The sequence below is a fragment of the Macrosteles quadrilineatus genome, unplaced genomic scaffold, assembly GCF_028750875.1.
Source record: "Macrosteles quadrilineatus isolate MER2022 unplaced genomic scaffold, UCM_ALF_1.0 Scaffold_1__1_contigs__length_201487025, whole genome shotgun sequence".
NCBI lineage: Eukaryota > Metazoa > Arthropoda > Insecta > Hemiptera > Cicadellidae > Macrosteles > Macrosteles quadrilineatus.
In genome coordinates, this window is record NW_026542594.1 from 116,426,666 (window position 1) to 116,454,119 (window position 27,454).

At 34.9% G+C, this 27,454-nt stretch overlaps 1 protein-coding gene across 2 annotated transcripts in view; it reads right to left on the reverse strand.

Annotated features, from left to right (window-relative positions):
* Nucleotides 1-6,775: 6,775 nt before the first annotated feature.
* Nucleotides 6,776-27,454, reverse strand: part of LOC128983726 (cytosolic purine 5'-nucleotidase) — a 91,210-nt gene continuing 70,531 nt past the window's right edge. For both annotated transcript variants that reach the window (XM_054403128.1, XM_054403129.1), the window contains exons 5-12: nt 26,368-26,514; nt 24,587-24,680; nt 23,748-23,930; nt 21,629-21,803; nt 17,808-18,030; nt 15,617-15,854; nt 15,038-15,163; nt 6,776-7,062 (exon numbers count right to left, since the gene is read on the reverse strand). In XM_054403128.1, coding sequence (XP_054259103.1) covers nt 6,922-7,062; nt 15,038-15,163; nt 15,617-15,854; nt 17,808-18,030; nt 21,629-21,803; nt 23,748-23,930; nt 24,587-24,680; nt 26,368-26,514 — 1,327 coding nt within the window. In that variant the 3' untranslated portion in view covers nt 6,776-6,921. The remainder of the gene's footprint in view (nt 7,063-15,037; nt 15,164-15,616; nt 15,855-17,807; nt 18,031-21,628; nt 21,804-23,747; nt 23,931-24,586; nt 24,681-26,367; nt 26,515-27,454) is intronic.

Consider the following 27,454-nt stretch of genomic DNA (forward strand, 5'->3'; position numbering starts at 1 on the left):
CCATATGAACACTCTCCAAAACAACATTGTTTTGAAACTAAAGAGAGTTCGGGTTTTCAAAATAATTTACCTGATATCACACATGCCCAAAATGCCAACTTTGCTACTAAAAGTAGATTAAAGAATAAATCTAAATATAATAAACTGAAGCTAAGTTTAAGAAAACGCTCAGTCAAAGAGTTCATGCTAGAGGAAAATAAGTCAACTGAAATTAAAAACCCAAGAACAAAAAAAGAAAAAAGTGACAAAAGGTTGAGTTCTTTTGAAGACAAAGATGAAAGTATGTTAACTTTTCAGCTCTTAAATGGTGATGCAAGTTCTAAACAGCATAGCAGGATGATGAAAAGTGATTACTGCCTAAGCAACAGAATGGTTAAGCAAGTAAATACTTGTCCAGAAACAGTCAAGGATAAGTTATACGTTACAAAAAGAATGTTTTTTTATTCTAATAAAGAATCCTCGAGTTCATCAAAAGAATCTTTAAAAATTGCGATAAGAAGAGATACTGAGTTATCTCATGATGGAATTTCTAACGATGTTTTGAATCTTGTCATTAAGCAGAAGAAAAACTCTTTAACACACACTAACTCCACAAACTCTTCAAAACATGGGATAAATAATCAATGCAATAAACCATGTGATACAAGGTCTCTTGAAAAACTATTATTGGATGATTATTGCAAAACGCTGTCTAGACAAGAATATGCAAATGAAGATATAGACAAGATGCGAAATTACAAAGAAGCCGAGTGTCAGACTGAAGAAAATCTTAATTATTATGACAATCAGGATGAGATTAAAGATGAAGTATCAGAACACCTCTCAAAAGAGGTCAAAAACACAACTAAATATAAGCTATCCAGATTATACAAATATGATTTCTTACAGGAAAACTATGATACAGAATCATTAAAAATCAAACAAACATGTAAGCCCAAAATTGAAAAAATAAATAGCTTTGGATGCGAATCTGACAATGCAATACATTTTATAAGTATGCAAGACCTTGACTCCAAATATCAAACCAAACCTAATTTGACCTCCAAAGTTGAACATTTACTTAACCTTGAGGATAGAAGTAATAACTGTTCCCAAAAAATAAAGTCTGTAAACTATTTTGGTCTAAAGAAAAACAGTTTATTTGATAAAGAAGAAAATAATCATAACAGTTATGCAAATCGAGCCATTTCAAAACTTAATTTTAAAAATAGTGGGAATCATTGCCAAAAGTCTGAGATTGAAAATATTGCAGATAAATTGAGAAACATAGGTCTTTGTGATAAAAAGAGTTTTGTCAGAGTTATATACTCTAATGAAAGATTGGAAGCTTCTGCAAATTTAACTGTAGACGCCTCAATGTTATTAGATAATAGATCTGAGGGAATATCTAACAATCAAAAACATATCTTTTCAAAAGATTTAAATGACAAAATGATAGACAACATTAAATATGTGAGCACTAGAAAACAAAGAAACTTGTTTACCTTATCAAAAAATCAATCATGCCCGAGTGAAATTAAAAATGAAAACCTAACCAACTTTACCAATAAGACATTTAATGAACTCATGCCTCATCTGAAGACTATAGGTTCCAAAACTTGTAATGGGGGAAAGTCTTCAGTTAAAAAAGTTCAAGAGAAAGAAGTTTACAGTAGGTTCCAGGAACCCAATTTTGTGAATCGTGTATGTAGTGGAAAGGGCTATATAACTGAAAAACGTATAGAACAACCAAAACCCCTATGCGAACAATCTCAAAATATTTCTTGTGATGCTATCGGAAAGTTTATTGTATCAGAAGTGGGAGTGAAAACAAAAACAAGAAATTATTTATCTGTTAATACTCCCCTCCTGAACAATTATGAAAATCCAAAATGTGTTCTAAACAGTGGACAAGTCGTCCTAGACAAAAGATTTTTGCAAAATAACACAAATTCATTTGACCAAAGTATGCCTGAAAAAGTCATTCACATTAATGACATGAGTAGTAAAAAGCCTCAAGATAAAAAGTCTTTTATTCATGTGTTAGACACCATACATCCATCTAACACAAACCTGAAAAGTAACGTATTGTCAGATCAAAAGAATTACACAAGCCTTCCACTTAATAATTTTGTCAAAGACAAATTCGAACTAAGGACTAATTTGAAAGGATTTGAAGAGGAAAAACTACTAGTCAACAAATTAAGTGCTGTACAAAGTTTTTTGCTGTGTTTAGATCAAACGCTGAAAGGTAATTCTTTTGTAGAGGTGGGTACAAATGAAAAGAACAGCTTTGTAATAGGAAATTTTAATAGCACACTTCGATGTATGTGCAATACCTGCATTGAAATATTAAAGAACATGGAGATGAAAAAACTGAGAAACGGTAATAAAAATCCAATAACCAGAACCACATTAAAAGATCCCATTTACATGGATGTCAAAAATGTGCGAACAAATAAACATTCTCCACGCAACATTTGGTTTTCCAAAAAGCAACACTTGACCTTTTGTCCAAATAATTCGAAAACCAACCACCAACATTCTTGTGACCTCTCTTTCCATAACACACAGAACAATCCATATTGTGTCAATCTCTCTGGAGATGGTAAATATTGGCATGACACTTGCATGTCTTATTCTGAAGGCATGCAAAGTCAACAATGTAAAAACACTCAATTCAGTTCCAAAATTATATCAGAAGAAAAGTTTAGCAATATTTCAAATCAAACATCTGCAGACAGAAACTTAAGATCAAAGAACGTCCATAAATGTGTAACAACCCACAATATAATTAATACAGTTGGTAATAAAGACTTATATGAGGAGGTTGATTCTAAAGAGTTGCCCAATGTCAATCAAATGTTGTGTACACCATCCAAGAAAAAGAAAAAGGTGTGGATTCAAAAAGTATTACCTTCTTTAGGATTTGCTTTAAAAAGATACAACATCTTATCGAAAGAAAATACATTACCAGTACAATGTATTGGCTGTTCAACTGTTTTTGTTGATAAAATGGCAAGCAATGAAATAAAAATGGTACAAGGGGAAAATAGTTTTGGAAATAACAGTGATTTAAAAAACTCCCAACTCAATGACCAAAATGAAAGCTCTTCCTTGATACATATACAAAGAGAGCATATAAAAGAATGGCAAATAACTAGCTGTGATAAACAATATTGTGAGAAGGAAACCAAAGCTAAGAAGTTTCTTGAAGGCATTGAACGGGTAAACACTAATACCGTTAAAGACATGTCTATTTTCAATTTACAATCTCCATTTGGGGCTATAATTATTACAGGTAAAAAAATGCAAAGGGGCAGTGGGCCAAAAGCTGAAAACAAATGTTATTCAGTTGAGTACCTAAATTACTTAGAGGATGTTATTGAATATAAAAGAGAGGAGGAAGAAGTTGACTCTGAAGGTTGGGTTCCTTTAAATGAAATAAAAGACAATGAAGTTTACTTTGGAATGGAAATTAAGAATTTTACTGTAAACCATATAGAATATGTTCAAAAGTTTCCTAAAATTTCTTCATACTGTAAAACAGATATTGAAAATAAAAAATATTTGACTTTTTACTTTGGTAGTTTTTTAATAATGATGCTTTTTAAGAAATTGGCTTGGTATTTCATAAATGATTTATTTCTTAAGTAATTTTTTTCAACAGCATACTCTGCCTTACCACTACAGTAATTAATGTTTAATAAACTGATTGGCAGGGCTGGATTTCCCAAGGACCGGTAAGCCCGGGCGCAAGCTCCCAGGAGGCCCAGGGCTAGGAAGAATTTTTTTTTACAAATATCCAGAAAAAATAAACAGCCATAACTTAACATATATTGCAAAAAAAATTTTTTTTCAGCATAGTAGAGTTAAAACTTCTGATTTAAAAGTTTATTTGAAAAAATAATCGTTGTTTCAACACTACGCATCAACTTTGTTACAACATTGGTCTTAAACCTGTAAGAAGGCTATCAGGATGTTGTCGGGGGATAAGCCTACCAAAGTGCCATTTTAATTCTGTCATTATAATTATTGTAATTATATTATTGTAATATTATTGCGGTTAATAAAGATTCACTAGTAGTAGTGAAAATGCAACCACACATGTTATTGTAATTATATTCTCCTCAGGCCTGAGGATCAGCATGGATGGCCGAGATATGTTGCTTTGTTTTGCTTTTCAAATATCTAGATGCAGTATCACCGTATACTAACCAACAGAAGTAGTTGTCTTCTCATCTCATTGTAATATCCAAAGATTGTTTTCATATCTAGTTCATATTGGTGACACTGGGTGTCGATAAAATTTTGTTCCTATTATTTTAGGGTTGATTTAATGATTTGTGCTTTACTTTCTTTTTATTTAACCTTTTTAATTAAAGTCCTTGATAATGAAAAAAACTCCTAGAGATACTGTGAATCATTACCGCTGACATATCGAATTTCTAAAAAATAGGACTATAGATCTAGTCCATAGCTATGCAACCAGGGGTTTAACACGTTCGCTGCTACGTACGTTCCGGAACGTCAGCCGTGCCACGGCGCCAGGAGCTAGGAACGTCACCGTTCATTGTTGTTTAACGTTTCCATGGATCAGCCAGCTCGACACGAGCGTCCTATATTTCTTTGCAGCTCGTGGGGACGTATTTTACTGACAATAAAAAAATATTGTTTCCCAAAATCACCACCAGGGTCGATAGAACAGGGCTTTGTCCCACCTCTTTCCTGCTAGATAACGACACTACTTTACTGACTGCAACCTGGGTAGTGCTGCTATCTATCAGAATCATTTAGTACTATGTCCAAAGCCAGTTTTATTGCAGAACATTGCCATCCAGTATAACTACTGTTGTTTTTACTGTAATTCAGTGCATTGGCGGCAAAGTTACGCAGTGGCGAGCGTTAGTTCAGCTCCTGGCGCCGTCCCGGCATCTAGCGGTCAGCAGCGAACGTGTTAATTATACAGCAATAACAATATTAGCTAAGGACTGACTTGACTAGGGGGCGGAAAGACTATTAGGCCTAGGGGTGCCAAAATGCTAAATCCTACCCTGCCAAATGAGTTTGTTATCGAGAACCCTACCTTCTAAAGGCCACCTTTTGAAAACTTAATGCTATAAAAGATTAATTCAGTATGTGGAAAACAAATCCACAGAAGAGATTAACTTTACTCAAAGACTTTTTAAATTTGAGCAAGTTGGTTTGATTGTCACTATTATCAGCATTTACATAATATAACACAAGAATACATTATAAAATGCAAAATAAATCAAATTAAATGGTATCTGTAGTCTGGTGTGTGCTAAGGTGTTCAGGGGTAGAGAAGTTCGCTGCTGCACGTGTATAGGTCGTGTCTAGTTTGTCAGGCATTCAACCCAAAAATCCAACTAGTCTGCGGTTAATAAAGACTCTACAAGTACTAGTGGAGTACAACAACACGTGTATAAAAAAAACTTCCATTGTTTTAGCACTCTAATAAAAAACCTTTTCCAAGAGATAAGATGAAATAAATGGATATCCTAACAAAGTGTGTTCCTTGCAATAGTGATGGTCATGACCAGAAATTTTGAATCTTGAAACCAAAATGTTATGCTTAAATTTTACTTACCTGGTTTAGGTTACAAAACTATACTGGTAAAAAAAATTTAATTATGCAAGTAAAACTAAAAGAAATTTGACTTTTAACCCTGACTTAATAATACAGTTTTAAACAAAAAAGAATTTTTGAAAAAAAATATTGAAATAAATTAATTGAATACCAGACAATTGGGGACACGTCTTAAAAGCAGACAATTGCGGACACTAGGGATTAACGCTACCTGACAAGGGATTGACAGGTCTCTACAAATATTTCACTACCGGACAACTGCAGACACATGTTCTGGAAACATTCTGATTTCCACCTAAAGAACAGATACATACATGATATGATTTTAAGACTGATTTCCATCACACTTTACAAACCAACCTACTGTAACCTAACAAGGTTAGGTTAGTGTGTAAAGTGTGACAAGGTTACCCTTGTCAGGTAGCATTAATCCCTAGTGTCCGCAATTGTCCGTTTTTAAGGCGTGTCCGCAACTGTCCGGACACCAAATTAATCTCCTGGCACATCAATAGGTACTTAATTTAATCTACCTACTATACTCCGTTCAGACAGCCGTGGCACCTGACGGATTAGGTCACCCCATGGAAACCCTTGGGGCCTCCTAATCCCTCAGGTGCCACGGCTGTGTGAACGCACTATATGTTTTGAATTGATTGAACTCGACAAATTAAATCTCCTTAGTTTTTGTGGTATTGATATTAGGTTTGGAGTGTTTTGACATGTCACTAGTCCCTATTAAAAACTTTAAGTCAATATATTTATGTAGTGTGACAAAATAATAACAACTCAAATGAAAAAGTAGATAGCAAATCACATTCACGGTTTCAATATCTTTAAAATGAAATACTTTGCAACTTTTTATCCTAATAAACAATGCCATAAATATGCTTAAACCATTAACATTGCTGTTATGGGCAGAAAATCCAAGATGGCTGGCAGTCCTGCCGACTCTTAATCTTTGGAATTCAAAGGAAGTATTGACAACCTATTTGTGGCATTTACTTATGTATCAATATGGTTTTTAAAACATAAAAAAATCATAGGCTGCCTCAAATTTCCCCTCAGACCCAACTAAGGTTAAAGATATGCAGTAAAATCTTACCTTTTCTGGAATTAGAGTAACAGTAACTAATAACTAATAACTTTAAGTAAGATAGTCAAGGTATGTAAAATAAAACACTAAAATAAAACATAACTGGAATAATATATTACTTTGATAATATAGCAAAACAGTATAAATTTTATTGGCAATGTTCTAAAAATTATTTCATTACTCGTAGATTACAATATACATAAGAACAAAACATGTACAGTACAAGCTAAAAAATTCGTTAGGAGCTTTGCTTCTCCTCTCCCTCTCCTGACTGACGGTCACTTTCCTCGTCGGAGTAGTCTTCATCATGGTTGTGGGTGACACTTCTGGGGGTCTCTGGACGGACGTGAACTAAGCTCTGTGATCGTTGATCCAGCATCTGCACAAAAATGTGATGGAATGTAAAATGACTGTAATTAATTATAAAATAATTAATAGAAACACGCATATCCACACAACACAAATTCTATTTCATGAATGTTTACAAAAGAGAAACAATAGAAAAACATATGATAGTAAAAATAGATATTAATGAAATATTGTACAGTCTTAAAGAAGTTACAACAATCTCCGCCACTATTTTGAACTGGCAATGGAATTATGAAAGAATAAAGTCCTTGTATCGGCACAGCATTTGCCTTTGTCGCCTTGATCTCTCTTGATTAACAGAAACTTCGGGTTTGTTTCTGTTCCCTGAACTACTGGAACATCTGCATTGTTTGCTTTGGGAGTTTATTTACCTCTCCAAACTCCCAAACGTTCTTGTTGTTTATGAAGAGACAAACCTGAACTCTCTCCCCCTCATTGAATGTACCTGCAGAAGGAGCATTTTTAGTTGAAGCTCTTTGTACATTAGGAAAAATGGCATCCATTCGTATTCTTAACTTTCTGTGGAGGTAAAGTTTAGCCGGTGATTTGCCACATGCTAGAGGAGTTGCCCGGTACCGCATTAAGATCTTTTGGACCTTTATTGCCATTGGTATGTTTTCCGAAGCTGTGGACTTCAGGCGGTTCTTCAATGTTTGAACGGAGGGTTCTGCTAAGCCGTTTGTTGCTGGGTGTCCTGGAGATATGAATTTCTGGAAAATGCCATGCAATTTGCAATAAGCTTGGAATGTATCACTTTGAAAAATTGAAGCGTTGTCAGATATTTCAGACTTTTATCTCCGCCCATTTTGATCTAGCATCAATACACACGAGGAAGTTGAAGCCTTGAAACGGTCCTGCGTAGTCAATGTGTATTCTTTCCCAGTTCTCTTTTGGGATTTCCCACGGGTGATTGGGAGCTTTGGGCGGATTTGACCGTGTTAGTGCACAATTTTCACATCCTTTCATAAGGTGCTCAATGTCCTTGTCAATATTTGACTAATAAACATAGCGCCGTGCTAGCTGTTTAATTTTTGTGATTCCAAGATGACTTTCGTGAAGTTTATTTAGAATCTTGTTTCTAAGTAGTGATGGAATGTAAACTCTTTCTCCCCGGAAAATAATGTTTTCGACCAAAGTAAAGTCAGAATCAAGTAAATTAGTGAGTAGGTCTTTCAAAATCTTAGAGAGCACTGGATCTTTGGCTGTCTCATTCTTGATACTCTCAGCTGTGATTTCATGTCTTGAAATTTGAAAAAATAGCTTGGCTGCAGATTTGATGTACCTCTTTTCAAATTTTCTTGTCTTTCCAATTTTTGAGTCTGTGTAAGAGGAGCTCTTGAAAGACAATCCACGTTTTCCATGCCCTTTTTGAACACCAACTTGTAATTGAAACCTGACAGATATGATGCATATCTGAGCAAACGAGCTGAAGTCATTTATGGTAGAGCCTTGTCATGCCTGAAGATCCTAGATATGGGCTGATTATCTGTTACAAGTTGAAATTGAGTCCCGAATAAGTAATAATAGAAATGGGAGACACCAAAAACTATGGCCAATGCTTCCCGGTCTAGTTGACTATAGTTACATTCGGCATCAGTGAGTGAACGTGAGGCGTAAGCAATTGGTCTCTCAGTTCCATCTATTAAGTGGCTAAGAACTGCAGCTAGTCCAGCAGGTGAAGCGTCTGTAGCCTATTTATATAGGCTACACAATGTACAGAAGTTTAGTTACAGTACAGTATTCCTGTTTACAAAATTAAATCAAAGAAATGAAAATTAATTTACTGTACATTGTACAAAAATAAACAAAGTAAGCTAATCTTTTTTCCCAAAGAAATCAGTTATTGTTTTTTGACTTAGATTAGAGGATCTTAGGCTAGCCGCCCTGTTGCGCCAGCGTCGCAGCCAAACTAAATCGTTTGTTGTTGCGGTTTCTTGTTGTTCAATGTATGCCAGTCACTGAGCTAAAATTATAACTGGAGGTAGCACTGCCATTGCAGAAGTCTGTCAAAAGCGTGTCGCTGATTTTGTTAGGTTGGTATAGCAGCAGGTTTTTTCATCCAATAACATGGCTTCTATAACTAGGTTTGCATAGCAGTGAGTTTTTTCATCCAATAACATGGCTTCATTTTAACTCACACCTCACGCAAACATGGCGGCTGGCGACACGCATCTTTGACATTCAGTGCTTTCTCCAGTTAGAATTATAGCTCATTGATGCCAGTGCTCCCTCGATCATTCTTAGACCTTCTGTATGTGATATTTTCTCAGTCGCCCCATCAGATTCATCGCTGTAAAAAAAAACTTTTGTCGAATCGGGGTGGTGGGGAGAGCGAGTGTCTCAGTCGCGTCTCGGCATTGAAACAGTTCGCATTGGTCCGGTGGCGAGCGGTGTCGGGTTACAACACCTGCAGCTGCTCTGGCGAGCGGTGTCGGGTGACAGTGCCGTATGCATTCGGCAAAGATAAGCGCTAAGCTACGCAAATATTTGGCCGAGGAAACACAACAGTTGCCAACATTTTACTGTAGAGTAGTTTTAACGCATTGCAGGCTAGCGTGCGTATTGCGATAAAAGGAGCACCCAAACGCTCATTACTGTACGTAGTTTGTGCGTGTTTCTTTTGCTTTTTAAATAAAAAAAATCGTTCGAGGACGGCCTCGGTTAACCCGGAGTCTCGGTTAAGCGAGGCTCGGTTAACCGATGTTCTACTGTAATAATAGAAATGGGAGACACCAAAAACTATGGCCAATGCTTCCCGGTCTAGTTGACTATAGTTACATTCGGCATCAGTGAGTGAACGTGAGGCGTAAGCAATTGGTCTCTCAGTTCCATCTATTAAGTGGCTAAGAACTGCAGCTAGTCCAGCAGGTGAAGCGTCTGTGGTGAGGACTAACGGTAGTTTTGGATCGAAAGGTAAGAGTATCCTGTTACTGCAGAGCTCAGTTTTGATTTGTTGAAAAGCCTTTTCACATTCTGGTGTCCAGTCCCATTTCTTATTTTTGCGTAACAAACATCGTAAAGGAAAAGTGACAGTTGAAGCATCTGGAATGAAACGAGAGTAGTAAGAAACCATTCCTAAGAATCGTCATAATTCTTCAACTTTTGATGGACGTAACATTTCTTTAATAGCTTGAACTTTGGTAGGAGATTTCTTTATTTTGTTTAACTCCACCACTCGACCTAGATATTCTATTTGTTCTTGAAAAAATGAACACTTCTGTTTGTTTATTTGTAAGTCAAAGTCTGAGAGTCGTTGAAGACAGGCATGCAGGGCCGGATTTCCCAATAGGCCCGGTAGGCCCGGGCCTATGGGCGCGAGCTCCCAGAGGGCGCAAGGCCGAGAGGAATTTTTTTTAATATCTAAAAATAAAAATAAATAGTCAAGATTATAAAGAAAAACTCTAGCTAATAAAGCATTCTGATTCTGAAGTTCATAGGAAGAAATAATTGTTAGAAGATTTAAACTATTTTTCAGAATTACGCATCAATTTCGTTACAACATTGGTATAGGAGTAGGTTGTAGGGATGTTGACGAGCGCCCGAGCGGTATGCATCGTGTTGCTACTGCACTGCCACTAGCTGGCCTTGCACTACTGATCTGAGTGATTAGGGGTGCATGCGTGCTAGACACTGTTACACCAAACACAAAAAACAAATAACTCACAAAACAAAAGTTATTGACTAATCTTTTGATTAGTTTACAACAATCTGCAGGATCAAGTTAAAATATATAATACGTTGCATTGTATATTTAAAAAAATATTAATTTATCTTTAAAATTAATGAAAAAATATTAATCTCAGTTTGCAACAGGATTTCAACAAACTCAATACCCTCCAAAGCACCATTAATCCTGTAATTTTCTCCTCAGACCTAAGGATCGATATGGTTGGCCGGAATATTGCTCTGTTTTGCTTTGGAAATATAACCTAGATGCAGTACCACCATAGATTAAATATAACTCAAGTCGACTTCCTATCACATTGTAAATTCAATTTTTTTTCATGTCTAGTTCACGTTGGTGACACTGGACATTAGTTTTGACGTTGTTTCTATTATTTTAGGGTTAGTTCTATGATGTGTGTTTTAATTTCTTGTAATATTACCAGGAGTGTCTCAAAAGTGTTTAAGACGACATTTTGTTAAGGCTAAACGAGTCAATTCTTCAAAAAACTTGCAATGGTAAAATTCCGACGAGGAGTGGTAAGTTATTCAAGCAATTAACTTAGGCCTATGGGTATGTTATCTGTGACCAGACTAGGGGGCGGAAAATTATTTGGGCCTAGGGGCGCCAAAATGCTAAATCCGGCCCTGCAGGCATGGACACTTCTTTTGCACTCATCCATTGTTGAACCATGGCAAATTATGTCATCAAAGTAGGCCTCGGTTTTAGGCAATCCCTTCAAATTTTGTGTAAGAATTCGGTTGAATTCAGAAGGGGCTGTCTTTATTCCGAAGCTTAGACGATTGACACGATATGTTCCATGGTGTGTTGACTTTGTCTGGATAGTACTGGACTCTTCGTCGACCTTGAGGTGCAGATAAGCTTGTACAGATCAAGTTTACAAAAGTAACGAGATCCTCTCAAACTATCGAGTACATCGTCAATTTTTCGAATAGGATGGTTTGCCTGGACTATTCATTCATTGATTCATTCATACCACATTTGTAGTAGACACAGAGACGAACACTTCCATCTGCCTTAGGTATCACGACTAGTGGTGACCCCCAATCACTTGACGTAACAGGTGAAATGATTCCTTCATTTTCAAGTAAATATAGTTCCTTGTTGACCTGATCAATAAGAGCACGAGGTACGTTCAGTTCACGATTGAAAATAGGCTTTGCTCCTGGTCGAAGATGTAATGATACTGTAAAGTTTGGAACGCATCCGATTTTTGGCTCGAAAATTGGCGCAAATTTTTCAAACAGTTCCTAAACTGAATTTACTGGTTGTAAATGAAGGACAGTAGCTAGTCGGTTCATTTCAGCGTCAATTTCACACAGTTAAATACCCAGTCCTCGGATCCATTGGCGCCCTAGAAGTGCGTCATGACCTGAAGGGACGATGTGAAGGTCATCTTTGAACTGTTTACCCTTGTATGATACAGAAACTGATACCTTTCCCTCTGGTTTGATTATGTCTCCAGAGTATGAACGGAAAGCTAGCCTTGATGGTTCTACAGGTACATTAAGATGTAGACGTTCAAAGTCATTCTTTGCAAGGAGAGAAAATTTAGCCCCACTGTCAACTTCAAAACATTGTGATCTTCCATTTATAGTGACAGAAACAATGTACTTGTCTAAATCATATCCAACTTAAAATAAATCTACGACATCAAAGTTCTGGTAGATTGAATCAATTTTGTGCACTCCGTTATCAGAGTCGTCACTTGAATAATCGTCATCATTTGATCCTGAATGTAGGTTGTTGGTTGAATTTAACTATGATGTTGATTTCTTAGTCCTTGATATCAGTGTAGTTATGCAGACCGCAAAGACATGTCCTCGTTTTAAACACTCCCCACATTGGAGTTTATACTTGTGTTTTGTTTGTTACAATTTGCAGCAATGTGTTTGCTACTTCCACGTCTAAGACAGAGGCCTTCTATTCCGAGGGCATTGAAGTCAGGTCTTTTGTTATTTGAACGTTGTTTCCAGTTGAGAGATGTCTTGTTAGATGAGCGATTGTTAGAGAACTGGTGGGATCGTCTGGGAGACCTTGTAATTTTAAGCACTCCAGCGGAATCCACATTAAAGTTGTTAGAACATGCATGTTGGTGAAATTCTTTGCTTTCAACCTTTGATGCATCAAGAGCAATAGCTTTCTGTAGAATGTCATCAAACTTTGTATACACGGATTGTAAAATGTGTTCCCTTAGCCAATTGTCCTTCAATCCTCGTATAAACTGTGCCCGCAAGAAAACATCAGCAATTGACACAGATGTTCCACATTCATCGTTGGAGCCAACTGCAAATTCACGTTCTTGAAGATCACGTCTGAGGTCAGCCACAAACTCTGAAATTGACTGGTTTTCTTTTTGAAAGATATTAAGAAATAATGTTGAGCAACAACAACACTTTTCTTTGGAGTCAATAGTTTCTTGAAGTCATTCAACAGAGTTTCATAATCTAATGATTTGAGTGGCTTGTCTGGACAAAAAAAATGCAGATAGGTTGTTATAATGTTCACTACCTATAGAATTACACAAGAGCTGAGCAATTTTCTTCTTGTCAGTCAAACCTTTCATTGTATAATAGTTTTCGAAACGTTCCAAATAGCAGGTAAACTTTTCTTGTTTGGCATTGAAGTTTTGGAATATAGCAACATTTGACATTGTAGACTGAGAGCATTCTTCTCTGGTTTTTCCAATTGATGTAACAATCGTTTGAATTTGAGCTTGAAACATGTTTGACATCTCACGTACAAGTGCTTTTTGTCGTTCATTGAATGTGTTTAGAAGGAAGGTGAACTGTTGTGCATCCATTATAGTTTGAACTGTATAAAATATTAGTGTATCTTGAATCTAGAAATTGAATGTAATTTTGAAAAGTAAATGTGTTGAATTTTACAGTGGCTAGTTGATTTTCACACTTGTTGCCAATTTGACTCTAATTAATTATAAAATAATTAATTGAAACACACATATCCACTCAACACAAATTCTATTTCATGAATGTTTACAAAACAAAAACAATAGAAAAACATATGATAGTAAAAATAGATATTAATAAAATATTGTACAGTCTTAAAGAAGTTACAACAGAATGTAAGCAATGAGGCTCTCAGTGAAGGAGAGAGCTAGTTTGTACACCGTCCGATAAACTTTATCCTTAATTATCTTAATGATAAAACAACCAAGGTTATCAGCCGGCTTGTCAACTGGAAAAAAAATCTTTGAATTGTATGCTTGTAATTTTTAAAAGAACTGAGAAAATAAAGTTAAAAAAAACCGCCAAAAATTTGCTCAAATTCACAGATTTTCCTCGTTTTACTCCATGGTACAATGCAAACTGGGAACTATCACCAATGTTGCCATGATCGTAAGGAATGATCACAGATGTGGGCTCAGTAACGAAAAATAGTCCTGGGTGATGAGATGGATCGCCGATAAATTTAAAGTTAAACAGATTTTGCAAGAAACCGCAAGAAAACATCACATGCTGTTATCTATAATACCAACATATTTTGCTTTGATCTTGTGAGATGCTCACAACGTTACTCCTATTCTGGCGTAGCCGTGAGAGAAAGCAAGGGAAATCATCACAGATGTAACCACAATCGCAAGAAATATCGCAGAATTTGCCGCGATCATGAGACCTCCTCACAACATTGCTGTCATTCTTGCATAAACAGTTGAAAGATTAAGAACAGATTTTTACATAAAGTCCACTGATGTATTTGATCACATTTGAAATGATGTTTTGGATTCGTGACTCAATTTTCAGAATTTGAATTCCAGATTTTAAATTCTTTGATATTTAATGCCTGTGCTTATCATAAATAAAACTGAAACTAAAAACAAAGATCAAACGTAAAATATTATTTTTACGAGATTGTGAACATAAATGGACAATACCATTGTACAAAATGAAACTTGCATCATATTGTTTTTGGCTAGTTATTCCGTCATTTTGTTTCTCGTTTTTGATGTCACCATTTAATTATTGTTTAGATTTTTTTGTAATTTGTTTAATGATGCATGTTTGCTAATTTTTTAAATTTGATTTTTATATTTTAGTAATCTTAACCTTGTTTTCAAAATGTTGAACACATTTCTTCTTGAAACTGTTCTTATTTTTGGGCCTTTTTATGTACTAATAGGTACAAATAATTAGCAATCTTTGATTTTTTGAGTGGCAAGTTTTGTACTGGTAATTTTGAGTTTTGAACCTGGAACCCTCCTTGGATTTTAATTCCATCCCTGAAAATTAATTGGTAATCAAACAACCTAACCATGCCATTTTTAATGTAGAATACTTACTCGATGGTTACGTTTGGTAACATTAGTTTCGGTTTCTTCGATGATGGAGAAAGTCCTCGATCGGGAAATCACTGGAGTCTCCATTGCAAATCGTTGTTCATGAGCTACTGTTGATTCATGAGGCATCTGTGGCAAAGAAATTAGTTTTAAATCATTTGAAATGTTTCAAGCAAACAGAGACTATTTTGGGCACAACTAAGCCAAATTTTGTGGAGCTGCAAAGAACTGAACAACTGAAAATAGAGTTTTTTTACCATCAGTATGATGAAAACATATTTATAACCACTTCTAGTAAAAACAAACGAAGCTGTAACCAAAGTAATACAAATAAAAAATCCAATTAATAAAATTGTTACAATAAATAGAACATTATTTAAATATGAACGACATTTCAGAGTCATTTAGGAACTCTTTGCCTCTTGCATTATGTGGAGGTTAAATTGATAATTTTACTATGATACTTACAAAGACCTGCTTCCACTCATATAAATCTCTTGTGAGACGTATTCTGCAGCGTGTACCCGTTACTTGTTTAAATAGAAATTAAAGTTTAGGCCAATTAAAACCTTAATTACTCACCAGCATTGGCGGTGCTCGGAACATGTAGCTGAAGGGGTAGTAGAGGAGGTTGAGCAGTGTGGCAGCGTAAAGGTCTGCATAGCGGACAACTTGTGACGAGAAAAATGTCTGCCTGGAGCCTGAGCGGAACAGACTTCCAAGCAGGCCATAAGACATATCCATCTTGTGGGTAACTTCTCTGATGGCGTTCCTAACTTTGGAAATGTCTGGTTTCTCTTTTGTGCTACTATCTAAGTTTCTGAAAAAAATAATTAATGTTAAGTTTTTCATGCTGAGTTCTTAAAAGTACAAGCATTGGTGCAAGTTATATTTTAACATATTATTTGAGGTATTGTTTTGGGTAAATCTTTTACAGTGCTTGTTCTGTATCAAAACAATATTTATAGCTTTTTCATTCTACAACAAATATTTACAACTTTGTGTTGAGTCCCTTTCAAATAACAATGAGTCTTGTTGCTCCTTGAACGTCAAAATGTATGTAATTTTTATTGAATTAAAGTTGCAGTCCATCAATTTTCTAGCTCCATATGTCTTATATATATATATATTTTTTTTTTTATACAAATTTACAAAACACATACAATTCCAAGCCACAAAAGCCAATATGGCTTGTATTTAGTAATTAATAAGTTATAAAGTATTTTATAGTTATTTTTTAAAAGATTTTAAAATACATTTAATAAAACCAACATGCAGCACATTTGAAACACATAAAAATGCTTCTTGAAAAACCCCTTAAAAAACAAACACAAAAAAATATATTTTATTCACAAAAGTACTTGAATACTACGGTTTTAGTCGTGAAATCGCCTTCAGGAAGATTACGCTGGTAAGAATTTTCCGTAGTGAATATGCGTACACAATCAAAATATGTATCTCTATTCTCTACTTAAAGCAACAAATACCGGTAGTTGCCCATGACTGAAAACTGGTCTGGTTAAGAACAGTGCTCCTCTTTTAAGTGATTGCCCTTGTGCTTTGTTGATTGTCATTGCAAATGACAAAGCTAACGGAAATTGGCATCTTTCCATTTTAAATTGTATGTTTGTTTCCTAGCAGACTCAAGCTTATAATCAAATCAATTACATAAACAAACAATATGATTTTATGTATACACTTCTTTGGACTAAGTAAGTATTGATAAATCCATTCTTGTATGAAGCCTGGAATGCTTGGATGGACCCCAAAATTACAAAATAACAATACCGCCACCGAAGCAAACCTGCAGACTAAGTGAATTTCCATCTACATGGCTGGAGGTTCAGTAAATTATTCCCATCAGATTTATTTCTTATTTAAGTACCATTAATTTTAATGGGTATCTACTTAGGTTTGCTGCTACAGGAAAGAAAAAAAGGTGTGTCTGTTATTGAAATATTGATAGCTTAGTAATGAAGTAGTCAAATTTTCTAAATTTCATTAAAATATGTCCAAGCAAGCTACAACTGTTTATTTTATATGCATAAGAAATACATGGTATTTTTAAATTTACATTTTTTGAATTTTTTCCGTAACCATTAGACATTTGTTTTTTATTAGCTCTACAAAACAGAAAGAAATTAAAAAATTTTATGTTTTTAGGATAAAAAATTGAAAACACCCATTTTTATCTCATGAAACCCCACATTAACCCGCCCCCATAGTCTGATCATGCTGATTCACAAACTCGTTAAAATAGATGTATGTTTACAAGTTTATACCAAATTTAATCTAAATCGGCTCATTTTTGCCTGAGTTATCGTGCTAACGAACACTTATAAAATAAATAAATATTTTATATATAGAAATATATATATGAATTTGAACGGATGGTGTCTTTGGCCTCTGGGGACCTCAAAGCGAAAAAGTAAATCTGTGTCGGGTCCAGGTCTTACCGTGAGACCTACAATAGCATAATAGGAGTATTACCCATGGAAAATTCGCTAAAAAATTTAATTCTTTCAAGGGTTTTTGTTTTAAACATTGCAAACACTTTTTTATTCGTGTTTTGCATTAATGAATAAATGGAATATTTCAGCTATAACTTATATGACACTCCTTCTGTGAACTGCAATAAGCAATTATTTATTTAATTAGTTCTTGATTGGTTCACATTTAGAGTTTATTTAATTTTCCAAATGATAGCAAATCCCATTCAAGATGATAACTTAAATGTTTTGAATTTATTAACACAAGTATGATAGGTGCTCACTTGTACAAGTCGCCCAACACAATGTCCAGACCCTGCAGTTCAGCAAACAGTTGACACTTGTCTGTCCACACATGCAGTTCCTGGATAAGCTCTGGTACAATGAGGAATGTGCGCCACCCTCTGATCTTCTTTGACTTGAGGATGTCACCGAAAATGTGGTCCCCAACATATAGGACATCTTTACCTTTTGCTCCGATCAATTCCGTGAATACATCACATGATCCTGTAAATAAAGAATCTTGTAAATTAGTTTTTTTTTTTTAAGAGGTTGGCGCCCTCTCTTATCCTTGCATTTTTCCCATCCACATAGACTACAGATCTGTGCGTGGAACGTATCCAGCAAAGCAAGGGGTCAGCCGGTACAGTACAAAGGTGAACTGTACTGATAAAATGTTTGTGGCAATGACCAGGATCCGAACCCACGACATCGCCGCCTTGGGCCCGAGGTCCAAGACGCTACCAACTGAGCCACCGACTCACCGAAAATAAGGGGTGATATATCATATTTTATGGTATTATGTATAATTTAGCCATAATAAAAGTAATAGTCACTCAACAATAACGACTTATTTACAGCTTATATCAACAAAATGAACCCTATAAATATAGGTTAAAATCTCTTTTTACTATGGTATTAGAGCCTATGGATGATTAATAGACATTAAAAATTGTGTAAATATCTTCTTAAACATTGTGTGATTAAAGGGATTACTGAAAGCAGGTTTTGCACAGTATTTAGTATCATATGCTGGTCAATTTCTTCATCTTCTTTCGAACCAATAGCAAATGTTTGCTATTATGCAATGTATGCCAATATGCAAATTTGGAACCACATATTACGGTAACAATTAAACAATATTATTTCGGAAATTTGTATTTGTTGACTTTGCTGTAAAAAACATCTTTGAAATAAACCTATAAACATATTTAGAAAGTGTACTGTTCCTGACAAAACTTTAATAAAATAAATTATAGGGTCCTCTTTAGTATGATTTTAAACTTAGTTTTGGAATCATTTAACTTATTGGCAGCTATATTTAGTAGTAGGTAAACAGGTTACAGTTATGGAGTGAAGGTTTCAAATGGAGTGAAATTTCTTTCACAACCATAAAAAATAGTGTAAAGAACATAAGTAACTCTAAAAGTGAAGATTTTTATTGTATATCCAACATGTTAATCAAACTAACTGGATTGTAATAGTATATTGTGTTACTAGTCCTGAAAATAGGTGTTTACCAGACGAGTGTGGTTGTTCCCGTGCGAGACAAAGTCGAGTACGGGATTACCATACGAGTCCGGTAAACACATTTTGGACATACGATATTTTACACCATACTACTAAATCCGTAAAAATCGTTATATATCACCACCGACTAAAGGACTAATAATCACTAGTCATAATCTCTAAGAGAGGTTTTTTTTTTTGTTTATAAACTAACCACTCTCACTCATTATCAAATACAGTATATAATCAGCTGGTTGGTGTCCGGTAAAACTCATTACAGTACAGTAGTACGTAATGAAACCCCATTTGATTAAGCTGATGGCAAACAGCTGTTTTCTGGACTAGATCCTTGCGTGGGAAGTTTGTCAAAACAGTGTAGTGTGGCGCAAACATTTCAACAATTAATAGATATTAAAACACATGACAATAACACCAGCTGGTACACTACAGAAGGTTCTATATTTGTTTTACAATTATGTACGTTGTTTAGGCAAAGTTGAAGTTTTGAATGGATTTATTCATTGATGTACCAGTATACATTCATGTGACTATTATTTTAGACAAAAGGATAAATAATTTTGAAATTATTATGTGCACGTATAGTTAACGATATTGATATAGAAAAATGTTTTAAAGTAAATATTGACCAACTTGAAAAAGTCTAACATTGAAATATTTATCAAGAACATTTAAAGAGAATTTAACATGGAGGAAAATAGGAATACTTGTCTTAGGCTCTGTGTTCTGAACAAACATCTCTTATATTAATACGTGAGGGTTGACCAATTTCAATGTTTAAGGTGTCATAAGATTCGGCCCAATTCGTAGTTTTGCATAAGGGTTTTAGATTTTATAAGTTCCTACCCTTAAGGGCACGAGACCCTTTCAAAGGTCGGGTTTTCGCCAGAAGAATTACATTGAACAAATTTAAAAACAAAAAAACAGCTGTATATAAAAAGAAACTCACTACAGGGTTGCCACCATAGTGAGATCAAAAAATCCATGCAGAATTCATGGTTTTCATGGGCAGTTGAAAAAAAATTCATGGTTGATTTGTCATATAATTTCAACACAATTGATTTTTGCTGATTTCAGAAATTGACATTAAAGAGGCAGTTTCTTTGCGTGTTACTATTGAATAACCTTTCATACATGAAATTTAACTATTTTAGAGTGATTTATAAATATACATTCAAAACAAAGTGGAAAACAAAACGGGTCCAGCTAATACTGACACATTGGGGAAGAATTGTAAAATATCTATATATAAGTGTAGGTCTACTTCAGTCTTTCCACCGGAATAAACATACCGGAACAAAGATACCGCACACCTGGCCAAAAAAAGTCCGGTTTTATCCCTCCACATGAATGTCATAAAATATCCTTTAAGTTTACTGGTTTATCTTATGACACAACGTACTAAGATATGATTGGTTTATCCACAAAGCTAAAAATTTGTTTTATTGCACACCCCGTTTCAATTCCGAGCATGGTCTAAAACTTCTGTTTTTGTGATTCAAGTCCCTTTATCCATACGCGGGAGTTGGCCTACTAATGATTTTTCGAACCATATTAAGTGTTCGGAAAGACTTAAGTGTTTGTTTCTGATCGTGGAACATGTTAATCTCCAGACAGTATTCTCTTGGTGTTGGTTTCTATGAACTGTTTTTAAATATACAAAAAAATTTTATTTGGCAAATTTAACTGTACTGATTGAATAATTAATCCCGATTTTTAAATTCATGGTTCAATGGAGAAATTCATGCATAATCCATGTTTTTTTTTCATGGTTACAAGAATTCATGCATAATTCAAGCTTTTCAAGGTTTTCATGGCTGGTGGCAACCCTGCACCAGCTTCTTAGGAGTAAATATTAATGTTTGTAATTGTAATATTCAGGAGGTTATAGACCAATCCAAACAGTTAATCACTTTTGTTGGAGGAACAGAAAATTCCTTGAGTTTAAAGAAGAAATATTGAAAGCAGGAGGAGGTTAAGAGGAAATCTTATACGTATGAGAAGACTATAAGAGAGGCCTGGTCCAACAGTAAGGAATCCAGATACAAAATCACTTGGAGAGGTGAATAATTTTTACCAGTTCTGCTATGCAACTTATTTTTGCAAGTAAAAAAATCATGAAGAGTATACAAATCATGTTTCACAGTCACAATAGTAAAGAAAACCTACCTAAATGTCAGATCAAATGAATACATGCAAGAAATGTTAACAGCTATAAGTAGGGAAACATTTGTATAAAACACTAAAAAGTAAGGCCGGCTTCTAAAAAATGAACATTTTTACAATAAGTGTTTATTATTTCAACCCGTTATTAATAGAGTGAGTATTTCAATTAGTTACAAAAGCTTTGAGTCTTTTTAACTTATTGAAATAGAAATTTATGACTGTTATCACTGAAGTTTTAAATAACGCCTGTATAATAGCGGTACTTGACAATTGCTCGATTTCGAGCAACAGGCACGCTAGTTTTTTTAATAGTTGTTTTCTTGGAATGAGAGAGTCTCAAGAATGTCAATAGAATAACGTCTAATCACATTCTAATTTTCCCTATTATCACTAAAAGTGTTGCTAGACTCACCGCCAGAATAGACTTGTTCTCTCTGTAAGGGACCCATGTGGGTACCCAGCCTCAAAGCACCTGTCGTGGTGTCCACTTGTCGTAGGATTGTGCCTTCTCCAAAAAATAGAGGCTTCCTTGCATCTACTACAATCACATCAAAGTATGTCTTCCAGTTCCTGTGTGGTTCGTCAGGCTGAAAAAAAAAAAACATTAGTAGTTGTCAAATTTTATAATTTAAGTCAATTTGTCATCTAATCATTAATCATTGAAAGTGAGTTAACAAGAGGCCAGTAAAGCAGGTAGGTTTCCTCAGGTGACTTGAAATACACTAACTGAACCAGGACACCTGCCTGCCTACTGGCTTCATATTGTAAGTATGGCTTGAAATACACTAACTGAACCAGGACACCTGCCTACCTACTGGCTTCATATTGTATGGCTTGAAATACACTAACTGAACCAGGACACCTGCCTACCTACTGGCTTCATATTGTAAGTATGGCTTGAAATACACTAACTGAACCAGGACACCTGCCTGCCTACTGGCTTCATATTGTATGGCTTGAAATACACTAACTGAACCAGGAAACCTGTCTGCCTACTGGCTTCATATTGTAAGTATGGCTTGAAATACACTAACTGAACCAGGACACCTGCCTACCTACTGGCTTCATATTGTAAGTATGGCTTGAAATACACTAACTGAACCAGGACACCTGCCTGCCTACTGGCTTCATATTGTATGGCTTGAAATACACTAACTGAACCAGGACACCTGCCTACCTACTGGCTTCATATTGTAAGTATGGCTTGAAATACACTAACTGAACCAGGACACCTGCCTGCCTACTGGCTTCATATTGTATGGCTTGAAATACACTAACTGAACCAGGACACCTGCCTACCTACTGGCTTCATATTGTAAGTATGGCTTGAAATACACTAACTGAACCAGGACACCTGCCTGCCTACTGGCTTCATATTGTAAGTATGGCTTGAAATACACTAACTGAACCAGGACACCTGCCTACCTACTGGCTTCATATTGTAAGTATGGCTTGAAATACACTAACTGAACCAGGATACCTGCCTGCCTAGTGGCTTCATATTGTAAGTATGGCTTGAAATACACTAACTGAACCAGGACACCTGTCTGCCTACTGGCTTCATATTGTAAGTATGGCTTGAAATACACTAACTGAACCAGGATACCTGCCTGCCTAGTGGCTTCATATTGTAAGTATGGCTTGAAATACACTAACTGAACCAGGAAACCTGTCTGCCTACTGGCTTCATATTGTAAGTATGGCTTGAAATACACTAACTGAACCAGGACACCTGCCTGCCTACTGGCTTCATATTGTAAGTATGGCTTGAAATACACTAACTGAACCAGGAAACCTGTCTGCCTACTGGCTTCATATTGTAAGTATGGCTTGAAATACACTAACTGAACCAGGAAACCTGCCTGCCTACTGGCTTCATATTGTAAGTATGGCTTGAAATACACTAACTGAACCAGGAAACCTGCCTGCCTACTGGCTTCATATTGTAAGTATGGCTTGAAATACACTAACTGAACCAGGAAACCTGCCTGCCTACTGGCTTCATATTGTAAGTATGGCTTGAAATACACTAACTGAACCAGGAAACCTGTCTGCCTACTGGCCTCATATTGTAAGCTTTAATACAGGTTTAGGTAATAATAAAATAATATAAATACAGTGTAGATATCTTTTAACTTTGTTTCACCCAATTTAAACCAAATAATATTGGACAGCCTATATACAGGTCTAGTAAAAAAAAAAAAAAACACAACTCCTCGGTTGCAATCGATAACACATCAGCTTGAGAAGTAAAGAAAGGTAACTCTATAGTCTGCCCACGAGATGAAAGTTCTCATCCTGCTAAACACCATGATGTCGCTGTATAACGTACATTTAATTAGCATAATGCATTTTTATTTTGCGATTATAGTTACACGAGATTAATCCACAAGTGGATGATTGGTAGAATACTATATATCTATACTTTACTGACATGGAATTGTCAGGTTGCTGCACAGTTTGTCATAATATGTTTTAAGTTTCGATTGTGTTAAGTTGGATTTTAAATTAACATGTAAAAAAATACTTACTCTCGGACCATGAGGAAAATCGAATAAATAAGTCATGATGTGGTCAGTGAACCTGTAGTCACTGTTTGTGAGAAGGAAGATTTTAGCTCCGCTCTCCCTAAGGCGGCTCAAAAATACTGGCAGTCTTTCATCTTTCTTGACATACTCATCAAGGTTCTTTACAGTCTCAGATTTGAGGTCTCCCTAAAACAAAAAGATATTAATTGAACATAAAATACACAATAAATTGACTATCCGGTTGCAAGCCAGGGTGCCATTACTAAAGGCAAAGAAAAACATTCAAGCTAAGCATAATTTTAAAATTGAACAATTTCTTTCCTAAAAATAAGGAATAAACACAAAGACAAAACTGTCACAATAACTGCCTGAGAAGTCTAGTATGAATGGAAAGGATGAATAGATGCAATAAGCTGACACTTGGACCTCATTTAAGTTGTCCAATGGGCTTTAAGCAATGTTTCCAAATTTATATTGAACACAATAGGCTATTACTACCAAAGAGTAATAGAATGAAACGTTCAGTAAAAAAATACCTTTTCAGTTAGTGGTATGTCAGCAACTTAATGAATAAAAAAAGCATAAAGCAGTTAATGGAAAAATAAATGGCAAAAGCACCAGTGAATTAAATATCAATATGCAGAACTCACCTATCAAATTATAGAGTTCTAATACAAGACGTATTTGTTTTGAACTATTTCTGAAGCTTAAAAAAAGTTTCATAAATGAAATGATTAAAAGAAACTTATAATTTTGCATCATTATTGTACTGCCAGCAATGCTTGCTGATGACAAATATACTCTACAGGGGACATAACAAGATCAAAACTGTATTTACCTACCTGTATGTGTACCCAATCTGTGGCGTTTCTCACATCTTGGAATATTGATTTGAAAGACATGATCAAATGACCACTCTTAACTCCAGTCTTATCACTGAAACATTAAAGTAAAATATGAGCTACCAGTACATCACATAGATTAACAATTTACTACCAAGTTTAGTAAAAAAATATGATTGTTTGTTTCAGTGAATTTTTCATATAGGGAATATGCAACTACCGTGTTCGTAGTACTCATGTTAAGACATGGACCTGGGGCTGATTTATTTTCACGTTTGGAGGTCCCTAGAGGCCAAAAACACTGTCCATTGAAATTCATATTATATGTGTTCCTCCGTTACCACGATGAATCAAGCAAAAATTATCAGATTTTGATGAAAATTGGTATAAACGTGTAAACCTACATTTATGAAGAACGAGTTCACGAACCAGCAAAATTGGACCAAGATAACGGGGGTTTATGGGGGGTTTTATGGGGTAAAAATTGGTTTTTCCCATTTTTGGGCCTAAAAACATAACATTTTGCAATTTCTTTCCAAACCATATTGTAGAGCTTAAAAAAACAAGTTATTTAGTATACTGAAGCATCATTATGCACCTAATAGTTACGGAGTTAATTCAAATAATTGTTAATTTAAAATCTCTATGCTATTCTTATGGAGAACAAATAACTGTTGTAGTTTGCTTGTTTATGAACATATTTTGATCAAATTTGGAAAATGCATGTTTTTCATACTAAACTACATAGGCTACTGTATTAACATTTTACTTAAACACTTCTAGGCCCTCCCTGTTGCAGCAAACTTAAGTAATTGTTAAACTAATGCTATTTAAATAGAAAATAATTTTGTGATATTTCAAATGAAATATTTTAGAGTAAATCCAATCAAGCAAATGGAAATTTGTAGCAAGTAAAATTCAACACTACCGTAAATGTTAAGGTTTTGAATGAAAAATCGTGTTTTTAAAATGTTTAGAAGTAATCTTAATTACAAATAGCAAAATGTTGTTGGTTTTGATAGTGAAATACTTAGAAACACTTTTTCGGGTTGCTTATACAATATTATAAATTTATTATGACCGATAGCAGAAAAATATCCCCCCAAAATCCCCACAGTAACCCCCCTCTGGGCACCCCTGTTTACTGTATCTTCAGTCCGGTCAAATATGTTCAAGCTTCTAGTTGCTGATAGTATTCACTCACTGGCATAAAAGAACTTTGTACCATGTAGTATTGCAATTTTGATTTTCCTCATTACTTGTATATTTAGTGACTGATAGAAATAATGTTTAGGACAAAAGTTTACTGACAAATCATTAAAATAGAGGTTTGATTCAGACAGCCATTGATGTGTGCAGTAAAACCAAAATTATTATCAGTCACTTGATTTCTCTAGTACCAAGTTGTTACTATGACACAGTAGCAAGCTGTGTCACTAAGACACCATTTTCACCTACTGCACTTGTGTAAAGTTACTAATTTGATTACTATAGTGCTTCGCTAACCTTCTTCAATATTAAATATTATGATTTTTTAAATAATTTAACCTGTGTCAAGTTTTGGTTTTGTTATAAAAGTCCACTTTAAAGCCGCCTTTTCTTCAGGCTAGAAGACAGGTAACCTGCCCATCTACTGGCTTCGTGTAACCAAGGCCTTAGTATGGTTGTTACCAAAATCAACTGACATTGTTAAATTTTGTGTGTAAATAAAATCATTTTTAATTTTTCAGAAAACATCTTTATAGGTGTTAGGTATCTAGTGAAGGTACTACAGTACTCACTGGGTGTACTCTGCTGAGGTTGTGAAGAAGTCTATCAGACAGGCCAACAAGTACGTCTCAGGTAGATTGAACAGTGTGTTGAGCACATACACTCGGGACTCATCCAGCTGCAGGAACTTGTTTGGGTACAGTTCGTACACTTCATTGCTGACAGCAAACATACATGTCAATGATACATAAAACACTTAATTACATACTGCATTATACTGTACTGCAAAATCACACAACATTCAGCTCACTTGCCAACACTCTTCTTGATTAGCATTGTAAGTATTATTATAATCACGGAAAGTAAACAACACTAGACTAACTAATTTCTCAAAACAAAGAAAACTAAATTAAAAATATTGACGCCTACACATTGATTAGTGTTATATAAATTATATCAATTGTAATAAAAACGATTCTCTTATTTTTAGCATTACTTAAAATGTATCGATATAATGACAAATAACGAGAATTTTTAAAATTCCACTGAGCGAAGTGTGTTGTGTTAAATGATTGTAAACACCTCAATGGAGGTTTACGGTTTACACCTAAGTGTTTAGTAAACAATAGGTTAGAATAGACTACGTAACTAATGTAGTAGATTTTCCATTCAACTTGGTAACAACTACTCATGTGTAATATAATGTTAATATCTCAGATCATAACATTGTTAATGTATCCAAATATATTTGAAACTTATTTCAATGTTGGATCCTGTATTTAATTATTTTGAATTTATGATGCTTAAACTAAAAGATAAGCTACTGGCCAAGTTATTCTGAACATGCAGTGATTTGTAACCCACAATTTTACAAATGACCTTCAGATGCTATTTATAGATTTATTTTTGTGTCAATAGAGTAGCTAGAACTAGCTCTGCATAAGTTCTAGTGCTCCTAAATATTAAATATGTTGTCATCGTGCACAGTACCTACTCTTAATACTGTACATCATTTCTTGATTCATTGTTACAAATACTGGTTAGTAGAATGACATAATAAGTGCGTTTGAAAAGATAATGTTATAATCATACATTTTAATGGTAATGACATGAATATTTTACAAGAAACAAATTTCTAACAAGGGACATTTGCTTGCA